Source organism: Antedon bifida, chromosome 9, assembly GCF_963402885.1.
Source record: "Antedon bifida chromosome 9, ecAntBifi1.1, whole genome shotgun sequence".
Taxonomy (NCBI): domain Eukaryota; kingdom Metazoa; phylum Echinodermata; class Crinoidea; order Comatulida; family Antedonidae; genus Antedon; species Antedon bifida.
In genome coordinates, this window is record NC_136234.1 from 15,061,677 (window position 1) to 15,081,825 (window position 20,149).

General features: G+C 34.0%; 1 protein-coding gene across 1 annotated transcript; it reads left to right on the plus strand.

The window, feature by feature from the left end:
• The first annotated feature begins 677 nt into the window (after positions 1-677).
• LOC144852973 (uncharacterized) lies at positions 678-18,921 on the plus strand. Its single transcript, XM_078711027.1, has 26 exons — positions 678-2,608; positions 2,858-3,311; positions 3,501-3,667; positions 3,875-4,000; positions 4,339-4,508; positions 4,889-5,091; positions 5,691-6,064; positions 6,240-6,491; positions 6,664-6,805; positions 6,895-7,455; positions 7,612-7,792; positions 8,077-8,212; positions 8,539-8,664; positions 8,779-8,926; positions 9,081-9,193; positions 9,328-9,484; positions 9,674-9,907; positions 10,085-10,324; positions 10,624-10,805; positions 11,246-11,450; positions 11,700-11,848; positions 12,218-14,045; positions 14,227-14,361; positions 14,996-15,106; positions 15,269-15,373; positions 15,649-18,921. Exons 1-26 carry the CDS (start codon positions 689-691, stop codon positions 16,455-16,457), a joined length of 9,228 nt encoding a protein of 3,075 aa, XP_078567153.1. The 5' UTR covers positions 678-688; the 3' UTR covers positions 16,458-18,921.
• Positions 18,922-20,149: the final 1,228 nt, after the last annotated feature.

The following is a 20,149-nucleotide window of genomic DNA, read 5'->3' on the forward strand; positions in this document are numbered from 1 at the left end:
AACAAACGTACGACGAGCTAGGCCCAAAGCCCACACTTCGAGACTAAGTGAGTAAGTAATCATGGCTAAATACACGAGCCTAGGCTATATTTTACAGTGAACCCTTCTTTCATATACTGCCTAGGCCAGTCTATCCTACTAAACAGACTAGGCTAGCTAGCTGTAGAGTAATGGGACATCTACTGTAGTAGGAAAGTAACATTCATGTTGGCCTGGTGTGTAAGTTTGCTGCTAATGCAGTTTCGTATAATTTCGAGTAATTTTAAGGAGTAAGTTTGAAAGCATAGTTGTGCCCAATACTGCAAGTCTGTTTAGTGAACACTTACAATGCGTGCATATTTAAGTATTTGACTGGCTATCAGCACTAATTCAAGTGTTTTGTTTAACTCCTTAATTCAACTATTGTCTTATCGACACAGGGAACTAGGGAACTGGAGTAGATCTAGTAGGGAAGCGTAATTTGACATATACAGATAAAAAGTAATTTTTAATTTAATATTAGTTATCTCTTGGTTTTACGCTCATTACAATCAACACTATATATAAATTATTGATAAAAACACAGTTATACAATGCATTTCAAATGAATTAAATTTAATATATTATTTTAATTAAATATAATTAGTACTATATGCTGAAATCAATAAACAAACTTGTTATATTTGTTTTTCTACTCTCTATAGGCATCATGGCGCAAAAGCATACACACAAAGATGATATTAAGAAAAACATTAAGGAACTTCTTGAAAAAGAATCGGGTGAAATTGCAATAAATGACCTGGCAACCAAATATAATACCTACTTCAAAAAAGATATTGCATTACGCAGATACGGTATCAATGGAATTAAAAGTATTCCAGACGTTTTTAACTGTTTTGAAATAGTCAAGAAAAAAGGAACAGCAGTTTTGCGATTAAAAAAACAGGTAGTCAAAGTACCAAAAGAAAATGTGAAAAGTAAACCAGTTGCAGACACCGCAAGTCAGAGCTCAAGTGTTACCAAAAAGGTTGAAAAAACTGTCAAAAGCAAAAGTGCTTCAAGTACTTCCACCAAGAAGGTGCAAGAAACGGCACCAACTGTATCACAGTCTCCATTATTGCCATTAATGGGCATTGATACTGGCAAATTTTTTTCTGAAACCCTTGAAAATACTATAAGAGCTCTTAAGGATCCTGTTGAAAAAACAACAACCTCCCAACAACCTGTAACAGATTCAGGATTTTTCCCTGCCCATCAGATGCCCACTTTTGGTAATATTACTTTTGGAGATAATGTTACACTACAAAATCAATCATTTGGTCAAGAGAATGTACATCGGCAGCCAAGAAGTGAAATGCAAATGAATAATCCTTCACCATTGCTCCAAAAGTCCCAACAAAAAGACAAAGATCTTCAGCAACCTGGAAAAGCTGCGGGATTTTCTCAACATTTCATGTCTCCTGCCCATCAAATGCCCACTTTTGGTAATATTACTTTTGGAAACAATGTTACCCTACCAAATCAATCATTTGGTCAAGAGAATGTACATCGGCAGCCAAGAAGCGATATGCAAATGAATACTCCTTCAACATCCCAACAAAGACATGAATATCTACATCAACCTGGAAAAGCTGCAGGATTTTCTCAATATCTCATTCCCTCTGCCTATCAGATGCCCACTTTTGGAAATATTGTTACCCAACCAAATCAATCAATTGGTCGGCAGCCAAGAAGCGAAATGGCAATGAATACTCCTTCACCATTGGTTCAAGAGTCCCAACAAATAAACGAAGGCTTTCCATTATCTCCACAAAGGAAAAGAAATATTCAGAGTTCAAAACCCTCAGTGGTTTATGACAATTTGCCTCAAAACATTATAGACACAGATGAATTCTTAGTTGGTGTAAACAGTCAGTCCAGTAATTATTGGCCATCATTAAATGAAGGCGCAACAATGAAAAAGAAAGACAAGAAAAAGAAAGATCCAAAAGCAGAAGCAGAAAACCGCAGGATAAAATTTGATCACTTGGATGTTTCTACACTTCAACAGACAAGGGGCAGAAAAAGACCAACAAGAGAGGAACTCAATTCACGAGCTTCATTTCATATCCAAGCACTCTCAGAACAAAATGAACATGTTAGTATTGAGTTGGTTATGAAAGGTGTCAGGGAATATTTTGGCCAGAATAATATCAAACAGCTTGGGTTAAATAGAGAAACTGATCTGGAAGTAATTCGGGAACATCAACGCTTACTGTGTCGCATCAATGCCTACATATCAGCTTTTTGTAAGTGTCGTTCTATAGCAACACTGTTCGAATTACTTGAAGATCTTCACAATATTCAAGAGGGCAAAGACAGCTTTGAGGATTTAAACGTGGGACCTCTTAGTAAATTCCCTGAAGTTTATAATGTTTTTAAATTTCCTCCGTACCAATCTGATCAAGATATTATAAAAGTTACTACAATTGATATATTGGGCCTTTTGAAGGAACACATGTCAAGAAAGGACCTCTGGAGAACTAAGGTTGACTTGAAGGAATTCATGGAGTACATAATGAGCCACTATGAAGTATCAGACCCTTATCAACTTGGAATTCGTGTGCAGAGTGTTGCACTTGGAGTTTCAGTAAGTATACCATATATAATTGATAAATAACGATGTAGTATGTCTGCCTGCAGTGGTGGAGGTCTGTGATTTAATAGTACCATGTATATTCAACACTAATATGTTGAATGGAATTCTGTTTAACTGTACAGAAGAGCGTATTTTAAACTCTCTCTCTGACACAACACTTCTTAAATTAAAGCATTCATTGAACTTAAAGAAAACCAGATCTTAGTTAATTACAAAGACAATTTTTTTTTTTTTTTTTAGGTTATCAAAAGGGCTCAACGAGAAGAGAAAACCACAATGGAGCAATGTCGTAAAACAATTGTAGAACAGTTAAAGCAAGAGGTAGAAGCATCACTGCAAAGTGTCAAGAAGTCTATACTTGATCCGGCCAATGCTAACCGTGAGTCATCGAAATTGGACAACCGGAAGCGATATGCTGATATGACTGCTGGGGAAGCCATTCTTAAGGTCTTTGAGAATGCTCGTCCATTGTTGGAACATGAGCCGAGGCTTCGAAGTTTGTTCCGTGCACTTCCTGCAGTTGTAAATAACGAGGTTGCAAGGAATCTTTTCCATCTTGCTGTATGTCTTGGCAGCATGGAAATTCCTGAAGAATACCAACCAGGATATGAAGAAGAGGCAGCCGAAACAACCAATGTGGTAGACAATATAGTTGAGCAAGAACCTGTATGCACCAATAAGATTCCTGATGAAGGTAAAATATTCCGGTCATATTAAAAGTTACCCTTTTTATATATAATCTCTTTTCCTTTTTTGTTGATACGTCGTTGTGTTGCATCCTCTAGTGCGAACCACCCCAGTATATATTTGACATAATAATTGTAACAATTGTAATTTAGTTTTAACTACGAGAACAATTGAATCAATGAATTGAATTTTACAGATGAGATCATTTCTGACATTGGGCAGTTCCTTAATAAAATCAAAGAGGTTCCAAATCTTAAAGACCTTTGCTTAATTGAAATAAGATTGTGCAAGAGTAAAAAAGTATCAAGTTTTTTGGATTTGAAAAAGGGAACTTTTCTGCAGTTTCTTACAAAAACTCCAAAGGTTTGTGTATTTTAGTTTTATATTATTGACATAGTACGTTATTTAAATTTGAAATATGTAATAATCAAATACTTGTTGACTTATGAAATCATACAGTACAATATTCTACATTACCAGTTACACAACTTTCACATACAAATTGATAAGGTATAGATAAATAATAAAGATAATTAAATATATATATATAACTTAATGTGTGTGATACAGCTTCTTCAACAGTTTGGAGGTAGTATTATTGGCACATCAAGCAGTTTGAATGCTAATGGAACACCATACCACCCTTCTACACATGATCTTACTGACTTCATCAGACAGTGTGGAAAGCAGAACATGGTTTGTGCTCAATTAATTTGGGTTGTGCATGGAGGTAACCCAATGGGTAGTGCAAGTTTGGGAAAGTTTTGTCCGGTCTAAAATTGTATTCAAAGGGGTAGGCTGTAAACAATGGATTTTAGGCAAACTGTAGGTAACTGATGGCTTAACAATTTACATCTGTTTTCAATTAATGCACATTGCAGAAACTCTCAAACGAAATGTCACATTGACTAAAGAATAGGAATGCTAAGTTGGAGAGATTAATTTAATGATAGTGTCAAAATTTGTTTATAGTAATTTGTACAGTATTTTGATATACAGACTATAAATATAATAGCTATTTTATTTATTTTCAGAATGATGTTAAAGCTGTTGAAACTGCTTTGTGTGAGCATTTCCAGACAACATCAGTGGATACCATCGGAAGAGGTTCTATACAATTACTTGTTTCCAAGGCAAAGAACATCCCCCAAGATGATGAACAAAACTGTGTTACATATGAACAAGCTCTGTGTTCTCAAAACAGGTACCACCAGTAATTTGATAGTACTAGCCGGTTACACATGTCTGTTTATTCAATTTCTTCACTACACAAATGTAAAATTATTTTTGAACAAAACAGTAGATAGTTTATGTTCACAGATGTCATGTACAATAACACCACAGGCACAGAACAAATTATATATAGTAAAGTATAGATTACACAACATTGTAGATAAAGTAAAGTTATTTTTTGGGTTATCATTGGTGGCTGCTCTCTTTAATCTTTAACAGTTTGTGTTAAAATTTTAATTATATTGATATTGCCATGATGGTTTTTCTATAAAAGGTGCGGCTTGTCACTTGTTATTGTGATACACAACGATAAGTAAACAATTAAATATATTCATTAATTTATGTTATAAGAAAAAAAGGATTTTCGGCCAAGAATTTTGGATTACGTGGGCACCAAAGTGTATGTAACGCGATGCTAGTTCTGAATTCTACCCCATTACTGAACGACTTTGCCGATTGGTCTCAGTGGGATCTGATCTTCAAACCTGAACATGGAGAATTGAAACATTTCATTGAGAAGTGGTCTGGTGTAATGGTTCCATGTGAACAAGATGGTAATGAATTAAGTGTCTTGTGTTTATAATTTAATTAGTTAAAATCGTACTTGAAGGATTGTTATTTTATTTAAACCTTATGCAAATATGTCATTTGTGTACCCCAAGATAGTATCTACAGTATAACAATCAATGTACAGTAAGAGCCCGTTCGGACGGAACAAATTGACATGTGTAATGGTCGCGCGTGTGGTGTAAATTTTGAGATAAACTTGCTGTTTCAAAAATCCACCTCATGAGTTGGATTTTTCAATTACACCTTAAACCGCAAGCTGATTAACCGCATATAAGGAGCAATTTGACCTTAATAGTGTAAAGAGATGCATGAAATATGACCCTGCTGGGTTAGTTTACATGTGTAAATTGTTCATCGTCCGAACGATCACTGATTACACATGTAAAGTTACACATGTAACTGATTGTACGTCTGAACACAGCCATAGATATACAGCAGAGATGTACAGTAGATACAAAATGTGGGCCAAACATTTCAGGAGTGGCTGCTTAAATTACGATATGGGAAGACTTGAATGGGTGCTATAGTCAACTCAACCAAACCATCAATATATTTTGTAAACTAGATATATTTGTTTTTTCAGATTACCAACTGAATGAGCCTATCAAGATACTTGCATTGGAAACTCGACCTGGAGTTCTGTTGAAGTTAGCTCCTGAAACATCAGTTGATTTGTTCAAAACATCAGCAATTCAAGGAGATGCTAGGCTTACTGCTGGGCATTTAGTTTCTATCGTAACCAAGGACGGTATCCAAAATGCTCCTCTTAACCTTCTGCAGAATCATTATGAGTTGGCCCTAAACGAGATACTGGCTAAAGATTATATGCCAGTTCCCGGTGGACCACCAGAGAAGTCTGATTCTGACATCAAAGTTGTTACTTTTGTTCTGGATTGTCTAGTTCTACTACCAACCACCCTATGTTTTGCTGTGGCAGAGGCAAGTACAAACAAAACAGTACAAGTGTAAATAATTATACACTGTATATTTGTTTAGAATATGATAACAAGATGGAAATATTTATTTATTTATGATAAAATGCATTAATGTTTAGGAAAGAATTAGGTTGCTGTAGATTTGAGAACTTTTGTAAAAGTTTTAAATATTAAATATTTATGAAATTGTTTTTTAGGTTTTTCTAAAACCACTGTCCACTGTAATAGGAGACAAACGGTCTAAAAAGTTACTCAAGGAAGCTTGCATTACAACAAACCAGTTGAACAGGATGCAACGACTTGGTTTCTTACTAGGAATTGTTGAATGGTCAGAAACATTTGATCTGAAACTACAAAATCCTAAGTTTGCTGAGAATGACCAAAATGATGATGATGAGTCAATTGATATTGCTGACCTTTTGCCAGAAACAGAAAATGATCAACCAGAGGTAAATGTTGTGCATACTGCTGTAATCATGCATACTTATTATTTTCAAACTACTTCTATAGTACTGTAGTAACTGTAATTTTCTCATGGCCAAAAACACCACTACCTAAAAAGCCTACATTGCTTTGGATTTATTTTGGCCACTTTTTTTCTAATTACTGTTTTATATTAAGATTCAGGAATTAGAAGGAGAAGAGGACATAAGTGATGAAAGTGAAAACTTTTCTGAAACAGATACAGATGAAACACCACCAGCTACAGAAACACCACCATCTGTAGATGAAACACCACCTGCTACAGAGTCAAATGAAAATGGTATGTACTGTATGTAATGTCCTTTTAAAATTCCCCTTAATCCATTAAGATTCAAGAAGGATCATTCATTAAATATTATTTTACTTCAGAACTTTCATCGTCAAGTGAGAATTTGAAAGAAAAAGACCCTGAAATTGAAAAAACTGATGACATCATAAATTTAGAGGAAACAGCCGAGGGTGAGGATACTGATAAAGAAAATGAAGAAGTAGATGTCCAATCAGAAGAAGAGACTGCTGCTGATGATGAAATTGTTGAACCAGTAATACCACTCACTCCGCGGCAGATAGAAATGCAAGATTGCAAAGCCATTGTTGACAAAATTCGCAAAGATGAATTTGGTATCAATGCCGTATTGAACAAAGATGGTGAAGAATTGAATGCAAGACAGAAACTCAGAATCGCCAGAAGTTTAGAGAGACTGTCGTCCGAACTGTACACTAAAGATACACACTTTGTACTCGAGTTAGTTCAAAATGCTGACGATAATACTTACAAGGAACAATGCCAACTGCCTTCATTGTTGTTTGTTTTGGAAGATGGTAGCATTACTGTCTACAACAACGAGAGGGGCTTTAGTGGTGAAAACATACAGGCATTATGTGATGTGGGTAAAAGTACCAAAGGCAAACACAAATATGGTTACATAGGTAATTCTTTTTTTTTCATGATTTAATAGATAATCACCAAAAAAATATGGGCATGCATGTGATATACTTATGTAGTTAGTTTTAGAAATACCAACTAACTCCATAAAAATATTAGCTGTATCACCTTCTGTATTTATATACACTTCTGTATTTCAGGTCATAAAGGGATTGGTTTTAAGTCTGTCTTCAGAGTGACTGATAGGCCAGAAATACACTCAAATGGTTTTCATATCTGCTTTGACCGCCAAACTGACCCCCTAGGATACATTCTACCCACCTGGATAGGTGCTTCCAAACCCAGAGATGTTACCGAAGAAGATGATGATGATTCAAAGGGGTGAGATCTGATTCATTTTCATGTCTTTTGTCTATTTTTGTTGTCATGTTGTTAACCATTATCCTATAGTAATTGATGCCAAGAGGCAGTATAATGTGTAGTGGTTGCTTCTTTGATTGAACATTAGTTAAAGAAATAGGCTCTTGCATAAGATATGAAGCATACATTACATCAACTTCAACTCGTGCTTACATCAGTAGGGTCACTAAATTAAATAACGTGCTTAAATGAGTAAATATATATTGTATATTATTATTATTTTCAAACTGTTAATTTTTCTGTAGATGGCAGACAAGAATTTTACTACCTTTGAAGAGTGACGTTTGTAAAACAAACAAACTCCTGAATCGATTTGATGACATTCAGCCGTCACTCCTGCTGTTCCTGCACAGACTACGTTCAATTCAAGTTGTTAATCAGGTAAGAAAGTATAATACTTCAAGCAACGAATTATACAAGAAAACAAAAAGAACAAATAAAATATAAAGCTCTGTCTACACTATCAAACTTTATGTGACAAAAAAATGTGATGTGCCCAAATATGGGCATGGACATTTTTTTGTCACATAAAGTTTGATAGTGTAGACAGAGCTTAATAAAACAAGTGTACTAATAGTTTTCTTTGTTTGACTTGCTTTCATTACAAGTATACAATAGAAGAATTAATGATCCTAATTAAGCATATTATATACAGTAGTAGTAATGAAATATTTTTAACATTATACTTTAATAATCTATTTTTACAGCCAAAACACACAAAGGCAGAAATGAAAAGGATTGATCATCCAAAGAGTGTCATTGAGATAAAACACACCAATGGAACTGACTTTTGGCTTGTTGTCAGAGACATGATAAACGTAGATGAATCAATGGTATGTAGTTTAAACCCATTCTTAATGAAATTATAATGTTATAGAAAAGACTGCTGAAAGCTATTTGAATTTGCATGTAATAAACTCTTTTCATTTCAAAATTGTTGTTTTTAGTGTGACAGAGCTAACATGGAATCCACTGAGCTTGCCTTGGCTTTTCCTCTGCCGAAGGACAAAAGCATATCTGAGGTTGTTATGAAGGATCAGTATGTTTTTGCATACTTGCCTCTGAGGAGCTATGGATTCAAATTTATCATACAAGGTAATTTTACATTCAAGTATGACTTTAAAATTGTTATGAGTGGGACAATGTTGCTATCTAAACCACAACATGTAAAGTAGATAGCATTGTAAAGTGATCTAATAGAGGCCATACATTTTTAATTACTTGTTATTATAACCTTGTTTTACTGTAGGTGACTTTGACATCCCATCTTCACGTGAAGATGTTGACAGTGACAGTGCTTGGAACCAGTGGATCAAACAGCATTTACCTGCTCTTTTTATTAAAGCTCTGCAATACTTTAAGGTAAGTTGTTATTAAGTAAGATAAGTAGCACTTTTAAGGTACAACATTATCAAGATTCAAGTAATTAATGCTGTGGCATTACTGTTTCTAAACCAATGATAACATTGTATTTTATGATGTTTATATTTATACAGGAATACTATGGTTGCAAGGACGAAGAACTAGCAGTGTGTAGATTCCTACAATTTGTGCCAGTGGAAGGCCAGATTTTAGGCTTCTTTGAGAGTGTTGCCAAAGAAATTCATCAAAAACTGAAGTCTTCTCCATGCCTACCTGTTGTGTCACCAGATGGTATATATTCTTTTGTTCTAATATTAACAGTATTTTAACATTTAAAAAAAATTGCATCATCTTAAACAGAATGTAAATGAAATAGAAATTGCTCCTATATCTCTTCAATAAGATTTCTTGCAAAAGATATTCTTAATTGTTTATCTAAATTTGGCAGGAATTATGATATTAATTATTAATCTTTAACAGATACAGGATCAACCATCTGGAAGCAGCCATCACAAGCCATCATTCATGATCCATTGGTACAAGAACTTGTATCTTCAACAGCTTTGAACCGCCATCTTGATTGCTATTATCTGAGCAACACTGTTAGCAAATTGCTTAATGCTTCCCTCTTAAAGAGTCTTGGTGTAAAGACAATCACGACTACTAACCTTATTAGTCTGTTTAAAGGAGAGGTCTTGCAAGCTAAAGCAAATGGTAAGCTAAAGATAGCAAAGTCAGTATAAGGCTTTTGGTTTCTATATGTTGGCCAGGAATGTGTAATTTGTTTTCCAAGGTTTACTTATTTTTTCCTAGGGATGAGGATGAACTCAAATAGTCTTAATATCAAAAGGTGTGTTCTTCTTGTACTTAACTTCTTCTTTGTTTTACCAGGTGTTTGTTTGAAAATTGATTCTGTTGCTAAGTGGTTGACTTGTATCTATCGCTGTCGTGATATGGAACATGACATATCGGAGGAACCGATTAAGGAGATTCAAGCCCTTCCCATCATTCCACTCAGCAATGGCATGTGGACAAATCTTGAAGACAAAAGTGTTTTCTTTTCATTGACTTTTGAAAATCAAAGGACTGACATTTATGCAGAGAAGAAATCTATTAAGAAACAAATGCAAGGTAATTTAAATAATGTTAATATGACTGAGGAAGAATTACAGTACTTTATCTGAATTTGGTATTAATTTTAAACAAAAAATAAAGAGAATCATCACAATATAGATCAGGCATTATTGAGGCCTAGTACAAACAATAGAACTGCAAAAAGCCTTTCTAAAACATAACAAATTGTTTTTTAAGAAATAGATAAAGCCTACTCTAAATTTTCTCAAAATGTAAACATCTTATAAAGACATAACGTTGGCATAAAGATAAATTGCTACTGTATAATATTGGACCTTTGAATCTATTCATTTCAGGGAATATCCAGACACTGGAATCAGACATGAATATTCTACATGGTGACCTTTTGACTTGTCAAGATGGTGTAGGTAATTCACAAGTTATGCTAATGATGGAGCAGTTAGGAATTTGCCACATCACCCCATATGATGTTATTCATAATCACATCTTGCCAACACTTAAATCTGAAGATTGGAAGGTAAGATAAAAATTAAGACCTATAAAATTAGCTTTTTGGCAGCTGTGGTCTTCAGTCTGTATCCCTTTTAAAGAAGAGATGGCATGAATTTGGGATAGATATACTGCCATGTAGGTGTACTGATAATGAGATATTAAACCCTTGGTCAAGAGTGCACAAATCATAGTTGAAATTGATATAGACATAGATAAACTTTATTGGTATCGATAGGATATAAAATACATTTAAAATACTTGTATATAAGAAAGACATTAAAATACTTATAAAATACATTAAAAATCTGATAAAACATAGGAATGTTGCAGCATTTAAAATACCGAATAATGATGTATAGACATTCGTTGGAAAGGGGTGAGCTAAAATAGAGAATCATGATGTTTCAAGTTTTGTTTTCATTGTTTTGTTCAAATCGACTTCTTTTGTGATTTTTTTTTAAAAAGAACAAGTTACCAGCAGTGTGTGTAAGTTATGTTGTATACATCAAAGAAGAAATGCAAAATCAGCCTAATATTTGCAAGTGGGAAGATTTAAAGGAACTGGTACAAGTACGAACTGACAAAGGAACATTTGTGAATCCTAACAAAGAACCTGTCCACTTTACAATGAAATATGGTAACAAGTATGATCTTAAAAATGACTTCAAAGGTAAGTCCTGCTTTATAAACTGATATCAGTATTCCCTAATAGGTACCCCAAAAGGAAAGTGGAACAGTCCAGGTACATCATATCTCTTCTGCTCCACGGAACATCCTCATACACTAACATGCTATATCAAAGAGAATGGTGAAACTTCAAGTAGTTTACATAGACTTTATAGACAACATGGTTGGTTTGTGTAATTCTTGAATCATAATTGAAGATACATTTTCTTTTATCCATTGCTATCACTTTTAGGAGGTGAATGGACTTTTTTGGATGAATGTTACCTAACTTGTGGAAAACGGGGAATTGGCCATGAATGGAAGATATTTTTTGAAAAACTGGGAGTTTTGAGTTTGATAGCTATTGAGAGGAAAACACTAACACTACAGAAGTGTGCTATGGTAGGTTTGGATGGCAATAATCTGATGGTTTCTCTAATTTCAAAACTTTTCTGTAACTATAATTCACAATTCTTTAAAAAAAGTGTTAAATCCACAAATGTGAAAGCTACTAAACTATTTACTTTTCTATTCTAAATTTGAAATCCATACTTTTTTCATAAATTTACAAATGCGAACACCAAATTCAAAATACAGCTGTTACACTTGATAAATCAAAAATTTCAATTCCAGTTTGAAGTTCAAAACAAAATTTGTTTTCGTATTCATTGTAATGTGTGTATTTATGACAAATTTTTGAAACAATGTCTCCCATACAATTATTATTATTTTGTAGCATATTAATTATAATAATTCAATATTTCTGTTTAGGATTCATCAGTTTGGGTTCAGGAATATGATAAGTGGCCAGTATCAAGTGATGGTTGTTATCACATTGAAGATTGTCGGAGCAAAGAACTAGAGACACTTATTGAGAATAACACAAAGAGCAATAATCCTAGTAGTAGTAAAGTTATGGTAAACTTGCTAAATATGCTGGGAAAAGAGTGGAACTACTTCAGGGAATTTACCAATGCCTTTGTGGTTATCGACAATGACAGAAAGAGACAAATTGATTCCAGCTTTGCAAAGTTGTTACTGAAGTCCTCCTGGATTCCCACAACATCAGTACTTAATCCAGATGGAAGTAGAACAGAAAATCGACTACTCCCACCAAATCAGGCTTTCCTTTTTTCAACAAGACTATACGCGTTTTTAAATAACCATGTTCCGTACTTAGAAGGTAGGAATCTGGAGAATGTAGAACTGAAGAACTTCTTGCAGATGAAAGGAGAGAATAAACTTGAAGATATCAATTTCATTTACAGCATGCTTCAAGAATGGTGTACAAGAGGAAAGGAGTACAAACCAGATGAAAAAATGAAGTCTGGAGCGACATTTGCCACATCCATTGATCATATTTCCCAGGTTTACATTCATCTACAACTTCACTCACCTCCAGACAAGCTTGAAACATTTTTTGACAGATTTCCAGCTATTTTTGTGCCTACACAACCATGTTTATATCCAAGGAATATTGTCAGTGGAACATTTGTTTCTAAATCAATGACATATTGGGAAGATCCTATCCAACTATTTCAGACCTACTGTAGCTTGGATAGGCACTCTCTTTCAGGAATATATGAAGAAAGGTCAGATTTCTTTCAGAGGCACATTAGAGTAGATGATACACCTAAAATGCTTGAATATCTACAGCTACTAGTGAAGATTTCAAGTGAAAATGAGTTGCCCAATAAAGTTGTTCATTCTCACGTCCTAAAAATCTTTGGAATCCTTGGTGAAAAATGTGCTATTTCCGGTTCTACATATTATGTATCTACTGACCTAGACACAAACAGGGCTGCATTCTTGAAGAGCATTTTGAAGAGTTACAAAGTTTTTCCAACAAAGGCTAATAAATGGGTTTGTCTTGAAGACCAACCTATGATAGCCGATGAAGGCTCACAAGAGATGGAGGAAATGTTTGCATCCGAACCTGGTGTCAATTTACTTTTATTAGATGATAGTAGTAGTGGAAATGTAAGACAAAAACGAAGAAATGATGCACAAGGAATGCCTAAAGAAAATATTAAGCGTTTTCTTAAGGCATGTGGAGTCAAGCGTCTGTCGGAGTGCATGGAACAAGAGCCAATCCAGGAAAATACTAAACTATGTCCAAAACTACGAAATGTAATGCATCGCATTGTTCCATATATTCAAACATTCCTGTTTTCAAATTTTGAAGACGTGCATAAAATTCTTGTAGAAAACATCAAAATAAAATCTAAACTGAAAATCATGAATTTTATGACTGCCGACCGACTTGAAGTTGCTTATCGACTTGAAGACTACTCCAAAGAGAAAGTAATAGCTGTAAAAATTCCTAGGAAGAGTTGTGCAATATCACAAAATTTCTACATAAATAAATCACTAGAGAACAGTGTTGAGACAGATAATTCAGTAAGGAAAGAAATTGCTAGATTTTTTAGCTGTGGCAATCATGTCTGTCAGAAAAACCTACAGATGTTTCTTCTACTGGTAATGCAGCAGTCAGAAGGTATTGGTATAAAGTTTATAAAACAAGAAGGTTTGTCAAAACTGGATGAAGGAGTTGAACAGTGGGCAGTTGAGAAAGCTGAAGAACCTAAGCCTATTCCACGTAAGTGCTGTAATAATAAATTATAATGTTGATACTGTGGAGTAGGATTGTAACACTACAGTTATACTTGTAGTATTTATACAATGCATGATTCTGGTTGGCTAATTAAAAACACCTAAACTGACATTGTAAATTGTAGATAAAGTAAATTTATACTATTATTATTCACTTTCTATTATAGCCCCTCCAAAGCCTGTGAAAGTAGAGCCATTGGTTAAAGAAGATGCAAATTTGGCCAAGCCTATCGAAAAGGATGATGGAGGCATTCACAGCTGGCCTCCAAAATCCAGTGCTTATGGAGTGATCCATACAGAAAGTAGGTTTATTCTGACATTATACAATACATTCATTATTTGTTTTATAACACACCTAATTTTATTCTTTTTTAATTATTGGACTTTGGAGTAGAACAGTTGATTTCAGTTGATCATTTAAAATAAATTAAGTGTTCAGAAGCTGATCAAAATGCAGAGAGACAGAGTTGATGGTTATGATGCTTTGCTACCAATCCAAGGGTCCTGGATTCAAGTCCTGTCAAATGTCAGGATTGTTTCTAATACAAATTACAACTCCACTCCCAAAGACTTGTAATAGACTTTGTTTATGTAGAGCATCTTGTGTATATATGTTTGTCTTGTGAACGGGATTGCCTTTAAGAAGGATAGTGAATGAATTCGCTTATAGTTATACTTGGCAATTTAATTTGCCTAAATATATAAAAACAAAACAGAGGGAATGCTATTTAGTATTCTGGCCATTATTGAAATATTATAAAATACATGGTCTTTTGATGATATACACAAAACTTCAACCTGATAACTTGAAAATTGTGGATGTTGCGACCAAACAAACATACAAGCCAGTAAACTTACTTGGCATTTTGCCAAATAATTGACTTTTGTCAAGTTTAGAAATATAATATAATTAATATTATTATTTTATTTTTTCAGAAGGAAAGAATACTGCTGAAGAAGCATCTTTGAAACATTGGCCACCACCACAACCAGCCCAGGTTCAACTAGATACCCAGCCAAGGCAAATTGTTAATCTACAAGAAAATGGTAATCTGAATTTTATGTTACGTTTTTCTTAATATCAGCCATCTACCACCCAACTCAGAATGATAAAAGAAGAAAAAACACCCTCTATATACTTGTATCTGGGGAAGGATCCCCAGTTAGCCTTTAACAGGAGAGATAAAATAAATATATTTTTGCTTTTAGATTTGAAAACTACAACAAAAGAAGCATCATTAGAACACTCACCACAACCTCAACCAGGTCATTCACAGCTAAATCATATGCAACAACCACGAGTGAATGAACAAGGTACATTGTATATTCTGTGTAAAATTGAATAATAAACGTCAGAAGCTCAGAGAGGTGTATTTTTTCTTACATCTATAATAGTAAAACTAATTTTAATGTTATTGTATTTTCTGATTTTTATAATCAGCAAAATCAAATCACACAGAGCCAACTGAGTTTTATGCATAACAGCCATTTTCCCAATTCTTGCAGTTTTATTTCTTGAATTGATTCAATCATTGAAGTTGTAGGAATGTGTGACTTCACAAACATAAAATATGATATATTTTTAATAGACATACAAGATTCCAGAGGACTTAGAATTCCAAACTCAAACATAGAAAGACAAGTTAATGATGGTCAGCCACAAACTACAACAAATCCTGGTAATTTGTTTGGCAATACCCAGCAGACAGCTAGTGCTACCAGTAGTATTTCTCAGCCAGGTATAGCTGGCACATATGGCATGGAAAAACTGTCAAATGTAGAGAATAAATCTATGCAAGGTAGGCCTTCTCATGTAGCTGACCTACCAGTTCATAATTTGCCTAGGCCAGTCCACACTGAAGGTTCACAATTTCAAACACCACCAAACCCTCAAAGAACTGTGCATAGTGGTATGTTCAGTGGGTCACTTTCTACTGCTGTTGAGTTAGTCGAGGAAGAACTGAAACCTGATCTTCTTGATTTATCACTCCCTGATCATGATGCCCTTAACAACCAACCAAGCCCTAAAGACGAACTTGTAGGAAAATACGGAGAAAAACTTGTTTATCATCTGTTAAAGAATCAGTACGATGATAATTCAACTGTACGTTGGGTCAATGAAGAATATGAAACCGGTTTGCCATACGACATTGAAATTCAAACAGTTGGAGAAAAAGCCTGCATAGAATACGTGGAAGTGAAAGCTACAAATTCTTCAGAGAAGAAATTCTTTGAAATTTCTTCCAACGAAGTTGCATTTGCGCAGCAACAAATGCCTAACTACCACTTGTATCGTGTTTACAATACTTTAAGAAAAGAAAGTGTTAGAGTTTGCCATTTGAAAAATCTAGGTGATAAAATGAGTAAAAGACAAGTGGTATTGTTAATGAAAATTTAAATTAAGCATAAAATCATGTTATGTATTTGTTATTACTAGCCAATTTAAGTGGTATATTTTTCACATATCGGCTGCCAAACCTTTTTTATACTGTAGGTTCTGTCACATGGCAACACAAGTTTACCTGTATAGGTACATTTTTTACTGTATATCTCATCTTCAAAATAGTATAGTGTCTAATAAATTAGTAGGTAAAGATTAGTTAGTTATGTTATGCTTGTTATGCTATACTAAGGATGCGCGCCTTTTAGTGCAGAAGCCACTTTACCATACTTTGCATGCACTGTACACATTTTGTCAAACACAACATATGGATGTTATTTTCACACTATCGTCTAGGTGTATCTTCTCTGCACTACTCTGATGTTTTATGACGTACACATGCATTTTAATAGTCATTCATATTTTCACTTTAGATTGTACTAGAAGTATATTTTAGTCATAAATAAAAGTATATATTTGTATTATAAGTATTAATTTGTCAAAACAAAATCCATTTAATATTCTAGCCAGACAAGGCCCTAATACAAATCAGCCTATTAGCCTAGGCCTGGCTGTAAAAACTAAACTAAACTTCTATAGTATAGCTGCCTTTCTAATCTCACCTAGAGGCCAGTTAGTTGGTAGCTAGCCAAGCTTTCTTAGGCCTGGCTATATTGGATAATACATTCTAACATAGACTTACTACTAGCTAGGTCTTAATTCCAATCTTAGCTCTAGGCCTAGGCTAGTTACAGAAGGTAACCAGCCTAGGCTATATAGGCCTTTTCTAGGCTAAACTTACTAGAGTAGGCTGGCCTAGCTTAATATTATTAAAACATTACAAATTGGGCCTACCTTCTACTCCAAGTTTGGCAGTTATCTGCTCTAGTGGCATTTATTTATAGTGGCACTTCTATTTTTGTAGTCTAGTAACTTCACATTGTAATGTTTTTCCTAAAATAATCTCTTAAATCTTGATTGTAACTCTTAGAGTACGACTACAGTACTTTGATTAAGTCAATAAGTTTTGTCGTCTGACAAAATATCTTTGCTCTGATTGGTTGAATCTTGAGACTCTCTAGACTTCTCACATACAGACGTGTCTAAAATAAATAAGTACGTACGATACGATACAATAATATTGTTTGTCATTTTAACAACAAGGTACAAATGAGTGTTGGTTGACGACACTACATTGTTGTCATTATGTTTAACATACATTTTTCATGTTTGTCAGTTACGTATACATATAGTCGTGAGTACTAATTATGAGTATTTATAATATGTATTGTCCCCATGAACATTGAAGATTAATAAAAATAAGACTTTGAATAGAAAATTTTGCAGTTTAAATCATAGTTATAAAGACTATTTTTTGCTTTATTACATTTTTTCAGGGATTTTTTTAATCCAATTTTTTGTTAAAGTTGAAACTATTATGTGACATTAAAATGGCATATTCGAAAAAAAAAGTTTTAAAACAGTTAGTAATTAAGTTTCTAAAATGTTTAATATAAGATATTAATAAAGTGTAAATTGTAATGACTTTGTTGACGAGTATATAATAATTAATAATAATGAAAGTTGAAACTATTATGTGACATTAAAATGGCATATTCGAAAAAAAAGTTTAAAAAACAGTTAGTAATTAGGTTTCTAAAATGTTTAATATAAGATATTAATACAGTGTAAATTATAATGACTTTGTTGACCCACCGCTAAGCGGCATTTGTTTTTTGATAGTGAGTAAATAATTGTGAATATAGACAATATAAACATGTTTAATGGATCGGTAAATGTAAATTCGCTATAGTTAGTGCAACAGATGGTTTAATTATAAAATAAGATTCCAGGTGTCGTTCGGTCATTATCATGAAATAATCTATTTATAATCATAAATACTCAGTGAAAATGTAATGATGATAAAGTACCGTAAGAGTAAAACAAATTCGCCCAAACTCGAACATAGAAGTTTGTGCTTGATAATAAGAAATATGTGTTTTTTATGAATTTTTATAATGTTTTCACTTTAGTTTAAGTTTACTTTCATGCACTTTTTAGAATAATTTATGACTGATTATTTTGAGTTTAGTAGTAGAGTTTATAGTATAACCCCTATTAAGGGAGCACATTCGGGCTAAGTGTTCCTTTCAGTGGTGTCTCCTGAATAGAGGCTTGCCGTATATTAAAAGATATATTGTTTCTCATTCGTTTTATAGAAAAGTGTCCCATTGGTAGGGTGTCTCTGAATATAGGTGTCCCAGAGGTGAACACGTTATGATTTCAGTCTTTGAACATAGCTTTGTAATTGTTTTCTACCAGCTCCCATCACCATTTACGATATATTTTCATTCATGATAGTCCTATTTTATACTTTATAAGTCCATGACACTTTAGCAATAACATTTATTTTTGATAATGTGCAGTAGAATTTGATCCGTCGTTACGAACATTGCGTGATTACCGTGGTTCAAATGCAATACATTTGATCATACAAAAATATCTTGTATTGTCTGGTCTATCTATGTCTTTCTGTTATGGCTTACGTGTGTTGTTTTACCAAAGTCTAAAGCTCTGTCTACACAATCTTTATGTGAAATGTGATGTGACCATATATGGACACGATGATGTCCTATCAGTACCATATTTGAGCATCACTACCGTATTTGGCACATCACACTTTGTTTGTCAGTTTGATAGAGCGGCAGTAATGGGTAAGTTCATAAGAAATAAAACCGTAATAAACGTACGTCAGAAATCAGTTTCGTCAAGGTAGCTGATCAGAAAGTGGTGGTGATCAGCTCAACAAAACTTTCAACAATTGTTGTTGTACTGCTTTCATTTTTATTATGAACTACTAGAAGATCCGTCCAGAGGTGGCTCACCCCAACCCCAACTCCGACACGACCAGACAAAAAGACGGAGAACTCCACTACTGAACCAGTGAATCCACCAATCTATGCTCTATTGTCATACATTTTGGCATATGACTGGTGGAATAACATAAAAAGACTATTAAATACATACTTGGGACAAGTCTAGTAAAGAAGGTACACTTGTCACAATAACCTGTATGAACAATATAATATAACATGAACAACAATAATTATTAGTTAGCTCAATTATGCGTCTGATACTTAATGACGTGAAGAAAAATAATTCGTCAGAATAAGACACTGAATACCTTGCAGATAAGTCGAAAGAGAGGTCTTCACAACCAATTTCCAAGTATGACGTTACTACTATAATGCAGTTACAAATTCTCAGTTGCTTTGTTTGACATTTTTTACACGAATAGTTTTTATCCGAAGAACATCAGATATTAGAACGATTGTATTATCATCATTGTTGGCGATTGTTCAACGTGTTCGTTTGATTCTAGTCATGAGGAGATTTCCCGAATGATCGGGATCAAAACGGTACTGGATTTGGTCTACTAGGGTTCCTGTTCCCAAAAGTCATCCATTCATCATAGATACACTGATGAAGAAAGTATATCCGTGGTCTACCGGCAGTACAGTGTTACGATTCGGAGCATATTATATTTATGAAGAGATCGACCACAGGGCCTAATGAACTAGATCGAAAACATTTTTTATACGAATGGTTAGGATCCGATGTCATGTAACACCTACAGCAAAGGAAATAAAATGGTATTATGCATATAAATTCATGACGGTAAGAACCATGTCGGGTATAAATTCAGAATT

Bases quoted from the DNA above. Each gene is read 5' to 3' on its own strand.
- LOC144852973 (XM_078711027.1), top strand. From the start codon at position 689: ATGGCGCAAAAGCATACACACAAAGATGATATTAAGAAAAACATTAAG. The intron at 10,806-11,245 runs GTAAGATAAAAA...TTTTTTAAAAAG, and splicing joins TTAAATCTGAAGATTGGAAG to AACAAGTTACCAGCAGTGTG. The intron at 14,046-14,226 runs GTAAGTGCTGTA...TTTCTATTATAG, and splicing joins AGAACCTAAGCCTATTCCAC to CCCCTCCAAAGCCTGTGAAA.